Source organism: Neltuma alba, unplaced genomic scaffold (genome assembly GCF_004799145.2).
Source record: "Neltuma alba isolate B1F8T4 unplaced genomic scaffold, ASM479914v2 tig00012194_pilon, whole genome shotgun sequence".
In the NCBI taxonomy this organism is placed as follows: domain Eukaryota; kingdom Viridiplantae; phylum Streptophyta; class Magnoliopsida; order Fabales; family Fabaceae; genus Neltuma; species Neltuma alba.
In genome coordinates this window covers 225,903-240,033 of record NW_021636734.1, presented here as the reverse complement: position 1 = coordinate 240,033, position 14,131 = coordinate 225,903, and the positions used below count along the sequence as shown (strand labels likewise).

At 36.0% G+C, this 14,131-nt stretch overlaps 2 protein-coding genes across 3 annotated transcripts; one reads left to right on the top strand and one right to left on the bottom strand.

Moving 5' to 3' along the window:
• Positions 1 to 2,358: 2,358 nt before the first annotated feature.
• LOC114724626 (cation/calcium exchanger 1-like) lies at positions 2,359 to 4,542 on the bottom strand. Its single transcript, XM_028911017.1, has one exon. The coding sequence runs from the start codon at positions 4,409 to 4,411 to the stop codon at positions 2,654 to 2,656; it is 1,758 nt and encodes a 585-aa protein (XP_028766850.1). The 5' UTR covers positions 4,412 to 4,542; the 3' UTR covers positions 2,359 to 2,653.
• Positions 4,543 to 9,075: 4,533 nt separating this feature from the next.
• LOC114724672 (uncharacterized) lies at positions 9,076 to 10,655 on the top strand. Of its 2 annotated transcripts, none has more exons than XM_028911076.1 (4): positions 9,076 to 9,251; positions 9,695 to 9,919; positions 10,005 to 10,280; positions 10,401 to 10,655. In XM_028911076.1, exons 2-4 carry the CDS (start codon positions 9,878 to 9,880, stop codon positions 10,566 to 10,568), a joined length of 486 nt encoding a protein of 161 aa, XP_028766909.1. In that variant the 5' UTR covers positions 9,076 to 9,251; positions 9,695 to 9,877; the 3' UTR covers positions 10,569 to 10,655. The 2 variants fall into 2 exon arrangements, with proteins under 2 accessions (XP_028766909.1, XP_028766910.1); XM_028911077.1 differs by having other exon boundaries at positions 9,076 to 9,265.
• Positions 10,656 to 14,131: the final 3,476 nt, after the last annotated feature.

Below are 14,131 nucleotides of genomic sequence, written 5' to 3'. Positions count from 1 at the left end.
TTCTCCTCCTTTTTAAGTGAAGAACACACCAACATTAAACCACTTTTCCTCCTTTATCCTTACCATCCTCTCCTCCTCCTTGACTCATAACTACACCGTTTTGATGTGAAAATAGAGGCTGCCCTTCTTTTTATTTTAAATTAATATCTATTGCTCTAAAATTTTTTTAATAATATTTAATATTTTAAAATAATTTTTAGTGTATTTAACATCATGAAATATTTCTTCAATAGTATCCAGTATATCTAGTATTTAGTAAGTTGGACTTGTAGCATTTGTTTTAGTAGCACACAATATTCTAAACTAATTTTAGGACATTAGATATTAGTGCTAGAAAAATAATGTAGGTTATTGCTATATTAGATGCAATAAAAATTAGTTTAAGATAGTTGATGTTACTAAAAAACAATTTAAAGTGCAGCCTGCTAAATACTAGGTGCTATTAAAAAATAATTTTGGGTGCCATGTGCACTATTATTTTAGAATATTAGGTGTATTAAAAATTAGTTTAAGATACCAGCCATTTTAATATAGGATGCTACTAAAAAATATTTTCGGATACTGTATTAAAAATTATTCTAAGATATTGGATAATACTGCCGAAGGATGTTGGTTGAAGGGGGTGGGGGAAAGGACTGGCGGGGAAAGCCAGATCCGTCGGGTCATGGGGTCGAAATGGGCACTGCAGGCGGAGGTAAAACCTGTTTTTGTTTATATTTAATAGATAAAAATTATTTACAGAAAATTTAGAATAAATAGTAGGAAAAATGATAAAAAAAAGACCTCTAAAATTAAAAAATTGCACATAAGGACTTATTCATAAAAATTGTTGTCAAAATTGATACTATATCTATTATTGTAAAACACATACTAATGTTGCAACAGATCCCTATTTACAATTTTTTTATTTTGGTGATCTTTTCTTGTGATTTTTCCTAAATATTATGATGCTATTTATTTTAAAAATATATTTTTTAATAAATTTAAATAATAAACTAAAAATATTATATTATTAAAAAATTGATTTAATTTGTTTGGCCTGAAGATTTTAATTTAAAAATATTATAAAATATAAATTGGATTTTTTTGTATGTAGCATGCATGTTATGAATCAATGCTCTGAAATTTTAGTAAACATGCCGTTAAAAATATTAAAATTAATTTAGTGTCAATCAGGTTCGGCCTGTTGATAAACAAATGTGATTGGTAGAAAATAAAGCATTGGCCAATAATTTTTTTTAATATAACTCACATATCCAGAGTATAAACTCATTGTTGTGAATAATTAAAATTTAAGTTCGTTATTTATATTTATTATGGTCAATTTTTTTTATCAAATCCTAACAATTAGTTTTTGTCATAAATATAATTATATGTCGTCATATTTTCTTTTTGACCAGGAACATTATATTTAAGAAAATGCTAAAATAAAAACTAAAATATTAAAATTGAATTGAAAAATTGGTTGTGACGCTTTTTTTTGCCAACAGTTGTAACGAGTAGTCTTTCACTATTAATATTAATTATGATTAAGTTGGTTAGGAGTTTAAAATTGTTTAATATATCTAAACAAATTTAAATTATTCTCACCAGAGCATGATTCCTTTTCTTTTTTTTGAATTTATGATCTCATCCTAAACCTTTTGAGTTTTTTTTTTTTTTCTAAAGTATAGATATCCTTCTATTGAAGGCAATCCCATTCGAGGCACTGTCGGGTATTAAATGTGTGCACTTTTCCCTGCAGTGATTCAAACCTTGGTTTATCACGTTATGAGAGATTAGCCCCTTCTATTAGATCTAATTTTCGTTGGTTTTTGAGTTCTTATTTGATTCTTAGTAATTTCAAGTAACATGGTTAATGGCTTTTTTTGAGCTCAGGGCGTAGCAGTTCAACCGGAAGGAATAATGTCGGTACAAAACGTGGGCTCCGACCACTTTTGTGCTTATTTGCTTTTCTTAAATGGACCCCATTCCCATGCCTTGCTTCTTTTCGCAAGCTATCTCCATTCGTCCAACAGTATCTAGTAACCGATTGCAAGTTGAAACCTGAATGATCCGTTTCACATTCGATGAAAAAATCTAGCAGCTGAGCAATATTGAAATGATTACCCCAAGGGTCCCAACTAAGAAAGATGGACGGGATTCTCTGTTGAGGTCTAGAAAAAGGAAAAACGACAAGGAAAAAGTGATATGTTCTTCCTTTTAAAATTGAAATAAGTAAATGTGTGAATAAATACTTGGATTATAAGCATGGTCAGGGCAAAAACGCAAATGCGCCAACTATACAGTCATTTCAACCACATTTGAATCGAACTAATTAGTAAATTACATAAATAAAATAAAAGATCACTCGAATATGGCAGCAACAAAAATAATAATAATCTAAGACAACAAGGCCCAGGCCTAGGATTCGTGTGCCCTAAGCAACAAAGACGAGATATAGAAAATTAGAGTGTGCCCATGTTCAAAGTTCTAAACAACACGGGATCACTGATGGCTTTTCCACTCTCTTTTGAAGCTAGCCTACCGCTCATCAAATAGAAACTGCTAATAATGCCCCAAAAAAAAGAAGGATCAAATTTACAATTGTACCTATTGAATGTGAAACGTATCACATGATGTGAGTTTTTTCCTTTTTGAAGAAGGGGCATCTCTAGAACTTCACAATACCAATTGCCATTGCCATCCTTATGAAAAGGAAACAAAGGTATATGATCAAGAGTCCCGATCCCAAGAACTTATCTAGCCTCATGTTTCTCTTTGGCAACACCACAAGGGCCCACAACAACCCTCCCATCGAGAACATAAGAGTCTCGTAGAGAGAACGGTCCTTAGGGATTACATATGGATTTGGATACTCAGACCAAGCTGAAAGAACCAAAGGAAATCCCAAACCCATCAAAGTGTTAAACATGGGACCCGCATAACACCCGGATATAGCTATTTGAGCCCCATCTACCCCACCATTAACTGCCATAGCACCATTGGCTATTAGATCCCCAAGAGAGTTACCCCAAGCTAGGACTGTTAACCCAAGAATTGAAGGACTAACCCCAATTATATTCCCAATTGAAACTAACAAGGAAACCAATTCCTCAGCGATAATATATGTCCATGTCACACTCATGGCAAAACCTCCTGCTAGCCAAGGAAATAGGCACATTGTTGGGGGGCTAGTGCTGTTTGTGGTCACACAGGCCATATTTCCCAGAAACACCCCAATCAGAGCAGCTATTAAGTATGTGACCAGAATGGTCCTAGAATCCTCATTTTCCTTCTGGGTGTTACAGATAAGTGCTATCAGAACTGGTGCTAATGTGACAGATATTACTGCATATGGCTTTGACCATCTCTCTTCATTCACAACTGGTATGGTGAGTTTTCTTGGCAAGCTGAGAGGTAGTTCTAGCACTTGTAGAAATTTGCCCATGTAATAATTCCATTTAAATGAAGCGCCCTCAAAACACTCTGGCTTTTCTTTGTTATCTTCTGCAGCCACTTTCTCTGCTAAACTTGGTTTCTCATCATCAACGCAGCCTAACAATGGTATGCCAGACTCTACAAGATCATCAGCAGATATAGCAAAGCATTCGTTTTCTTTCTTCTCCCCTCCATAGATAAAATGTGTGGCAGAGACTGCACAGACATAAAGGAAGTAGATGGAGACATAGCAGATTGAGCCCAACAAGGTAATTTTGCCAATGGAAATGATGAGAAGGAGGACGAGCAGAGAGAAAAGGAAGAACAGAACATCTCTAATGAAACTGGCCTTGTCAACTGCAATCTGCTTTGTGCTAACCAGAATACTTATAATCCCCAAGACAGTACTTGAGACGAAAAATGCCCCTCCAAGAATGCTGTTAAGCCCAACTGCACCATTGCTGGATCTTGTGAAGGAAACAACACTTGCAAAAAAGTCAGGAGCTCCATTTCCCAGAGAAAGCAAAGTGACTCCTGCTATGGTGGGAGACAACTTCAAGATATTGGACAGACTCTCCAAGGAGTAGCAGAAGTAATTAGAAGCAGTGTCGCCCAAGAGGTAGAACAACACCGCAAGCCATAATATAAGCAAAAAATGACCCATGATTGGTGATTGGCCAAGGTTGCAGTAAAAGATATAGAGATAGTTTATGTAGCCTTTTGACCTGCACTCAGAATGGGTTTTGACGTACAAGCACTTTGATCTATAATCTGAGAGCTCATGAAGACCTGTGCATGAATCTGGCGTGATCTCCTGGAGGATCCGAGTGTGGCGGTTGAAAATGGAAGGGGAATTATTGGATGATTCATGATGAGAATTGGAATAGGAGGGGTAGAGATAGGATTTGAGAAAGAGAGAGAGAATCAAGAGAAAGGATATGTTGAGGAAGACCGAAACTTTTCTGGGTAGAGGTTTGAAGAAGGTTGCCATTAGAAACAGTTATGCTGGGTGAGAAGCAAATGGTGTGAATATAAGTGGAGAGAATTGAAGTCCATATATGATGAAGCGAACTTCTTGGGACATTTTGTTGTGTGGTGGCCGAGCTGAGGGAGGAGAAGAAGACGACACTAGAAGATCATAAACCCTCAAACGTTGAGGAGAAGATTATATGTTGTACGTTCATGGATTACGACAACTCTCTCGAATTCTCATATTGCCAGCCTCTATGAATGGGGCACAGCGCACGAATAACAGCCGTTAAACAGTTTGCTTCAACAAAAAGCGATCAGTATAAAAACATGTCTTATAGACGTAAAACTCACTTTACCAAAAGCGGAAAATGAATAGGGAAGAAGAGATTGAGATTACGAAGGTTCCAAATGTGGCTGTGCTTTTTGCGCCTTTCAATTTGTTCGTCCTGGCCAGAAGAGCCAGCTGTGGGTTTTAGCTGTAACGTAATTCCCACTCAATTATAGTTGAGAATCTGAGAGCAAAAAAGGCTCATATAATTTGCCATATCAAAATTCATGCCTCTCACTGTCGGTCGGTCGGTCCAATCGTGCATTCACAGTCACATCCATTGGCCTCGGCTTTCAAAAGTACCCCAAATAAATACAGTCAACGAAATTTCCCAAGCGCAGCGACACAATGATTTATGGTACAGTTCGTCTGTCATGCACAAGGGTCCAGACGACCCAACACGAGTGCGGGATCCATCTGGGGCCCATGGCCCAATGAGCATATGAGTGGGCGTAAGACCCGGAAGCTGAGGGAATTGGAGGATTCTATATAATAAGACAAATACGGTTATGAGTGGGCGTGATTGGCATTTTGGAATCTCTTCGTCTCTGTGGTTCTCTCTCCTGGCTCTTTTTCCCTTTTACATTTCCGTTCTGCATTTGTTATCCTCCTCTTATATTTCTTGCATTGTTTCTTTCTGATGAATACCGATATGATGATTATTGTTGAGGTGTATGTTGAGCTCAAACATTAATAGAAGTTTTATCTTCTGCTATTCTAGTACTTCTTTGTGATCATAACATCGTCCTGAACCCTCAATCCCAGAAAAACAAAAAAATCATTTCTGCACCGTAATCGTTATTAAATCCCTCGCTGATTTCTCTATTTAATTAAATTGCTAACTGTCCTTGTTGATAGTTTTCTTTCAATCAACTATCAAGCAATGCGGGGAAAAGGATTTCCCCCCCCCCCTTGATGAATGGGCAAAAGTATCTTTCAATCAACGGTCTTACAGCTTTCCTGCTCTGAAGGAAAAAAAAAAAAAAGGGAAAATGACAATAAAATACCACCTGAATTCCAAAAAGACAAATAAGGGACCTGAATAAGCAAAATGACAAATAGGGTACTGGGTACCAATTTGGAATATAGATTTTCGGCCAAAAGACTGAATTGCCCTGATTGTCTCTGAACATTGAGCAGTGTATTCATGCGATAGAGAAAGGGAGAAACTGATTTCCTTCTACGAAACTAAATCCAAGTTCCTGCAGTCACCAAAAAGGATTTTTCGAAATCACGTTGCCGTCGTCGTAGGAGTAGATTGCCATCGCTGAATTTGGTTACCATCGCTGAAATACATTACCCTGTCTGAAATAACTTGTACCCCTGAAATTGTTGTCGTCGAAGAGGTCGCTGAAGTATTTTAATTATTCATGAGTGAGTAGAAGTTGATGGCGGGATTTGGATTATTCATTTTTGTGGCTGTTTCATGGTGAAATAGGAACAAGATTATTGCATTTGAGGGTTCATATTCAGTATTTGGTGAATGATGAAGCAGAAATCAGAAAATAGTCGCAAGCAATTACGTAATGTAATTGCTGTCATATGTTTGCTGGTTTTTGGTAAATCCCATTCCGTGAATGGTAAATCTCATTTCGTTAATGGTAAATTTTAATATACATGTAGTTAATTATGAAACTTAATAGTTCAATGTTTATTGTGATGTACTTCAGGTGCACGTTCGCTGAATGATTTATTTATACTTACAAGTTGCTCTTCCGGTGAAAACAGGTTTACAAAACCCATTGAAAAAGTGGTCATTTTCACTATAAAAGTTGTAAATCCCATTATGTGTTTTGTAAAATTCAGCGTGAAATTTTATTGGTGGTGAAAAGTAAGTTACTCATCCCCCGAAAATATGTTGCAAAATCTATTAACAAAGCGGTCACTTTTATCACAAAAGTTGTAAATCCTAGCATATGTTTTATAAAATTCAACGTGAAATTTTATTGGTTTTTAGAAACAAGTTACCTATCCCCTGAAAACAGGTTACAAAAGCTATTTAAGAAGTAGTCATTTTCACTATAAAAGTTGTAAATCTCACTGTGTGTTTTGTAAAATTCAGTGTGAAATTTTATTGGTTTTTAGAAACAAGTTGCTCATCCCCTGAAAAGAGGTTGCAAAACCCATTTAAGAAGTGATCATTTTCACTAAGAAAGTTGTAAATCTCACTACATGTTTTGTAAAATTCAGCATATAATTTTATTGGTTTTTATAAAAAGTTGCCAATCCCTTGAAAACATGTTGCAAAACCCATTGAAGAAGTGATCATTTTCATTATGAAAGTTGTAAATCTCACTATGTGTTTTGTCAAATTCAGCGTGAAATTTTATTGATTTTTAGAAACAAGTTGCTCATCCCATGAAAAGAAGTTGCAAAATTCATTTAAGAAGTGGTAATTTTCACTACAAAAGTTGTAAATATTACTCTATGTTTTGTAAAATTCAGCATAGAATTTTATTGATTTTTAGAAACAAGTTGCCAATCCCTTGAAAACATATTACAAAACCTATTGAAGAAGTGATCATTTTCACTACGAAAGTTGTAAATCTCACTATGTGTTTTGTCAAATTTAGTATGAAATTTTATTAGTTTTTAGAAACAAGCTGTCCATCTCCTGAAAACAAGTTACAAAACCCATTGAATAAGTGGTCATTTTTACTACGAAAGTTGTAAATCCCACTATACGTTTTGTCAAATTTAGCGTGAAATTTTATTAGTTTTTACAAACAAGTTGTTTATCTCCTGAAAACAGGTTGCAAAACCCATTAACAAAGTAGTCACTTTCACTACAAAAGTTGTAAATCACAATATGTATTTTGTAAAATTCATAATTAACTACATGTATAGTAAAATTTACCATTCACATAGTGGGATTTACCATTCACGTAGTGGGATTTACCAAAAACCAGCAGACATATGACAGCAGTTACGTAACGTAATTGCTTGTCATTGTTTTCTGATTTCCACTTCATCTTCCCCGCAGGTTCACTCCCTCTCTCACTACAAATCCTCTTTCCCACAACCAAAACCTACCAAATCAACAATCTCTACAGAAAGGTGATGCGAAGGAGTAAGATAATAGCATTTCCAACATCCTTCTTTCCTTCTTCCCGCATTTCATCACCGTCGGTCTTCCTCTCTCATTTCTCTCACTGCGTCGCTTTCTTCCTCTCTCCTTTCTCTCATTTCAGACAGGGCATTTTGGTCTTTTGGCCAAAAATCTGAATTCCAAATTGGTACCCAATCCCCTATATGTCATTTTGCTTATTCAGGTCCCTTATTTGTCTTTTTAGAATTCAGGTGGTATTTTATTGTCATTTTCCCAAAAAAAAAGACGTTAGAGATAAACCTCATTTAATAAAAACGATTACTTACTACAAAATTAGCATTTATAACTCAATCTAACAAGATTCATTACAACTCAATCTAGATTATAACCCAACAAATTGATTTGAATAATTAAATCAAACGAGATACCCAATTAATTACTATTTAAATACTCAATTTTAGATCTTGAGATTGAAAATTTGAGATAGGTTACCAATATCTCATCAATTTAATGTTATCATTAATCAAAGGGAACAGTAAACAAAGTTCATAGAAGTTTGACGGTTTTAATGAACACATTTTTTTAATTAAAAAATCTAACACGAAATTCAACACGTAAACTCGCACAAAATAAACTGAACACGTAGTTACAAAATTATTAAAATTGTTCCTTCAACAGGCACATATGATTCAATAAGTCAGTTAAAATCAGATTGGAAAAGCCAGCTACCGGCTCAATTAACAATGGTTTTTCAGCCATATAACCTACAAATTTTGAATAATCAGGCAACTGCGCATTTCATCGTCTCTATTATCGATTTACATATATGCTAGCATCTAATCAGACTGAGAAGCACAAGTCTGTTCCCCTCAGGAGTTTCATATATAGGGCCTAAAATCCTCATCCTGATGGCATAAAAGCAAGTTTTCCCACCCATCTACCTCCCTATTTGTCCGCAAATGTTGCTGTGTACACCATTTCGTGTTTCCTATTCATAAAAGAATGCCTGGGCTTTTTTTTGTCTGGGCCTCAAAAATCATCTCGCAGATTCGGCCAAGACTGGGCTGGGCACGGGTTAGACCGGATTTCGTGCTTCACGGCTGGAAGCCCTTACCGGTTACCACGATCTGACCTGGATTATGTAATTAAATTTTTGCTTTTAAATTTTCATACTATCCCATATTCAAATTCCCAATCTGAGTCCCAAAAAAAATAAAAAATTCCCAATCACAGAAAAAAAGAAAAGAAAAAAAGAAGCCAACAACGACAAGAAGAAGAAAACGAGGAAATTAGAAAATGAGTGGCCTATTCCTCCCTCGTATTCTACCCGAGCTTGAAGCTTCTGATCGGGTACACCTCACTTCGTCGTCGAGCCGTTATTCTCATCGTCTTCGTGGGCTACAGTCGGTGCATCCGTCGCTTCTTGGCCTCATATCCTCTGCCGTCGGTGTTCTCTGCGATTACTCCGTCTCAGATTGAACGGTATTATTGATTAGGTCGCACCCATGATTTGGCCTGGTTTTGAAAATTTGCAATTAATTTGCCTATTTTATGTTATCTGATATAAATCTGTTTCTGTTATTTAGATATTGTGAGCTACTGATTCCTATCATCTATTATGTTCTACCAAGCACCATTGATGTATTTTTTTTTTAAATAAAAATAAATTTAAATGAAAATGTTCATTTGCAGATTCTGTTTTCAGGCTCCATACAATCTACGAGCTGGGTTGTTGCGCTTTTAGATGTTTATGGTGTAGCCATCTAAAGTCTAAATCCCCAACTTAGTGTTGAGTTTGCATTTACCCTTGTGTTATTGACTGTAGTTTTCCTTCTAATCCTTGTAGATAGTTAGACTTTAATTTATATATAAAGATTTTAAACTCAGCAAATAGAATTTGATGGAACAAATTAATTGTTGATCAGGGCGAATGGGGAATGGAGGATTACAATTTGGAGCGAAACGGTGAAAAAGCATTGGAATTTTGAGCATAACGGTCAAAAAGTCTCAGATCTCTGGGCCCAAACCACAGACCTAAGCTTTTCGGAAGAAGCTTTGGATTTGGAAGTTGCATCTCTGCAACCGGCTGATAACTCATTCCTCCATTGATGGCTGAAGAAACAGCACCAGGGCATCCACTTCCTCCCACGGTGCGCTCTCTTTCCCATTTTGTATGTGCAGCTTTACTTTGTATTTAGTCATTTATTTGTAATATTGATTTCATTTGTGGGACAGTTTTTGGAGGTAACCTGCAAAAGTTCTGGTAAGACTCGTCGATTTGCATCAGGAATCGATGCTGGATCTGCAGTGTCTTTGATTAATAGGAAGTTGAAGCCAATGAGTGCACGTGCTTTGCATATAGAAGCTGTTAAAGAAGGCGAAGAGCCCATTGCTTTCGGCCCTAATTCTGTTCTTGTCAATTACGGGGATGATTGGAAGTTGCAGACATTTACAGAAGCAGATGAAGTGATGATTGAACATAACTTTGAACCAATTCCAATGCCTACACCAGTGAGTTTTATTTTTTTCTTAAAATCTTGCATGAACATGCTGTGTTTCAACATTTTCCTCATGTTTGCGATAATCAAATGCTATTGCTTATGTGTCTTCATTCGGTTGGCTTGCCTCTAGGTTTCGGGTCGCTTGCCTCCTACAAGGAATGTGTCCAAGCCAATCAGCTTTCTATACTTGGTTAAGATATTGTTTGCGTTTATTTTGATTTTTGTGCTTGGTGCCATTTTCACTTTGGCTCTTGAAAATCTTCCCGCACTGATACTATTTGTAAAGTCGTCAGCTTAAACCATTTCATGTGTATTATGAACAAAAGGGGTCCATCTCCAATCCAGTTGTTGTGCAAATGGAGTATTTCGTCTACTGTTACAGTAATTTGGTTTGCTTTAGGAATTAGGAATTCATATTGATGATTTCGCCGCCACCAAAGTCAGCTAACGCTGGTGATGAGAAAAGTCGAAGGCATTCCCAGGCGGGCTGAGCCCGTTGAGTGACAAACTGAATTTATGGAAAAATATTTTTAGAATCCTCAATTAGATGACTAATATTTTTAAAAAAATAATAGTATGTTGTACTCTTTATATAAAACTCACATGGCCAAAATACCGGCCCACAGTTATGACTTCTCATATAAAATTTTGAAACAAAACTTGCCTCCATTTATTTATTTATAACAATCGATCAATCAATTTTAGGATCAAATCTTGATATTTAAGATTTTATAAATACAAGTATATCTTATGATATTTAAGCAAATAATAAAACGAAAAAGTTTGAATATTAAAATTCAACTGGAGACTTGGCTGTGGTCATATTACCTTGGGACCATCCGTTTAATATTATACTAGTATACATGAAAAGTTACTCTTTTTATGCAATATTTTAATTTAATTTTGCTTTTATTGACCTGGCCTGAGTGGCCTCACCAGTTTTTAGTTTTTTTTCGGTTGTGCTCTAAATTTGATATTCAGTCTGTATTAAAAAAAATTAGGAGTAGGATATTAATATTTTGTGATTTTTCTTCATTGCCATGGGTTATGGCTAGAGCCGGTAATATGGGCCAACCCGCCGATTATGGGTTGGCCCGTGGCGGGTTTGAAGCTTGGCGGGCTGGGCTTTTTAGGACCGCTTTCTGACGGGCTGAAATTTTTTCAACCCGGCCCACGAGGGTGGGTTGGCGGGTTAGGCCCGCCAACCCGCCAAATTTTGTTTTTTTTTTTTTACTTTTTTTTTAAATAAAACCTACTCAAAGTCTCAAATTCCTAACTACCTAAAATAAAACATGCAAATAGAAATTATCATAAATAAAACATGGAACCCATCCAAAGTTCCAAGTTTCAAGTTTCAAATATATCAAAATATTAAACATATGATTAAATGAACATGATATGTCCTTAATAATTTAACAAACATCTCAAATTAAAACATAAATCCAAATTAACACTACCACAAAGTCACAAACACAATGTCACTACACAAATCACTATCAAGTATCAACTATCAAGTGCTCAATCATCACTCATGAGCTAGGGCAAAGGCGCAAAGCAAAGACAAAGAGCAGAGAGCTTGGGGCTTGGGGCTTGGGACTTGGGAGTTAGGACTGGCCGAGGGCGACTAGGAGACTGGGTCTAGGAGAGTTGGGAGTCTAGAAGGAGTGCAACACGCAAGCAAAATGTGAAAATGGGACCGTGTTGGTGTTGCCGTGTTAGACTATTGGACATGGACTGCTCACTGTTGCACTGTGGACTAGACTAAGAGTGTAGAGATTAAGAGGCAAAGGGAAAAATTTGCCACAAAAAAAAAATGGTTAAACGGGTTGGCCCACCAACCCTGCGGGTTAGCCCGCCGCGGGTTTGGGTTTGGCGGTTATGGGCTCAAAACTTCCATTTTAAAACGGTCCTAATTTTTATCAACCCAACCCGCCACTTGTTGGCGGGTTGGTGGGTTGAGCCTGCGGGCTCAACCCATATTACCGGCTCTAGTTATGGCGCCCAAAGTAGAGCTGGTAACCCAGCCTGCCAACCTACCAAAAATGATGGCCAAGGTGTGAGCTACTCCAGCCCGCACCGTTTTCAGCCCGGGTTGGCAGGCTAGTGCGTTTTTTTTTTAATTTTTATTTTTATACAATTCTCAATATATTATACAACATAATTAGGGGATTTTGACCTTCAAATTTCACATTTACATCTCCTCGATCATGTAATTGCATATGTAATACACACATAAAAGATCTACTTAATTAATTTGGATAAGAAAAATACTCAAATTAATTATTTAGAAAAAATAAGTGTTAATTTTTCTAAAATATCTTCTCAAATTATAAATAAATCCTCACATTATTTTGTTATAACCCACTACTCAGGTTTTAAACTCTAAATCCAATTTCAGCTAGCACCGCCGCGGGCAGGGTTGTATTCGCGCCGCCAGCCTGTATTACCAGCTACCAGCTCTAGCCCAAAGTCGCCGCCTGTGAGGTTTTTTCCATTGAAGCAAGCCCTAGCTTTGTGGGAGTGTTTGGCAAATCATGTAAAAGTGCTTCTAAAGGCCAAACCATGGTTTGGACCTAGAACCATCCAAACACCGTGATATTTTGGAAAATCATGGTTTGGGGCAGAAATCATGGTTTTAGCCTCTAAAACTATAGTTCTGTACAAAGCAAAAACGTTTCACTTCTGAGGCTTAAATTTCAATTGTTGGACAACTAATGTCAATGTCAGAAGGTGGGCAATGTGATGTAGACAAAAAAGCCCCTCGATTGAAATCAAATCCTCGCTTTTTCTTGCTTGTTCAATAGACTGTCCTTGGTGGTGCTCTTGTGGGTTTATATATAAAATGTTTTATGCCTTATATTTTTATAACAATTATTAATTACTTTAATAAGTAATAAATTGTTTTAATGTGTGCTTATTCAATTTTGTCAAAACACCCCCATAATAATATAAGACAAAATAATCATTTTTCTATAAACATATTTAATCTTATATTTTATAAATATATACATATATTAATTATTTATTAATTACATTCTTTATATATTATTAATTATGTTGGTAAAAAAAATATTATTAACAAATTTACTTCTTCAAATTAAAAATATTATAAAATCTATCTTTTATGTAACTATCATATTAACTTATGCCTTTTTAAATAATTTTTACATATAAAAAGTATTTCTGATAACAACTATCTAAACACTCTTACTTTATCAGAATCACTTTATCATAAAATCTATTCTCCCAAAAATCTATTTTCTAGAAGCTATTTTTCAAACCATGGTATGATTCTATCCAAATACCCCTTTGATATAATGGACTGAACGCAACTCCTCATTCTAGGATTGCCTCTGTGCCTCACCAAACTAACAAATTTTCGCACTAATTTGGCTTCATAGTTCTTGTCACTACAGTTTTCTTCAGGGATTTTTAGACTTACGTGGTGTTTGGTCGGGGATTTTTTGAGGACAGGGATGGGGAAGGGAGGAAAAAAGAAAGGTTGAAGCTGGCTGGTTAAAAAAAAAAAGGGGGGGAGGGGAGGGAAAAGTTTTTGTCCTTTTTTGTACCCTTCCATTCCTCCCTCAACCCTTTAAAATCAGGATTTTTTTGGAGGGAAGAGAAATTATTAGAAAAAATGACCAAAAAATGACAAGTAAATTTCATAATACGAAAAATATTACCTGAATTTGAAAAATCCCAATTTAGTCACAAGTAACTAATTTGACATCTATGAATTTGCTGAAATGACCATATTATCTTTATTTTATTTATTATTTTTTAAAAAACCAAAGTCCTCACTGGACAGTCGGTCACCGGGGCTCCAGCACTGACAGCGGCGACTATTGCCAGAGCTCTGGC

Coding starts and splice junctions, on each gene's coding strand:
- LOC114724626 (XM_028911017.1), bottom strand. CDS start 4,411: ATGGCAACCTTCTTCAAACCTCTACCCAGAAAAGTTTCGGTCTTCCTC.
- LOC114724672 (XM_028911076.1), top strand. CDS start 9,878: ATGGCTGAAGAAACAGCACCAGGGCATCCACTTCCTCCCACG. Junction 9,920..10,004: donor GGCATCCACTTCCTCCCACG/GTGCGCTCTCTT, acceptor TTTGTGGGACAG/TTTTTGGAGGTAACCTGCAA. Junction 10,281..10,400: donor CAATTCCAATGCCTACACCA/GTGAGTTTTATT, acceptor GCTTGCCTCTAG/GTTTCGGGTCGCTTGCCTCC.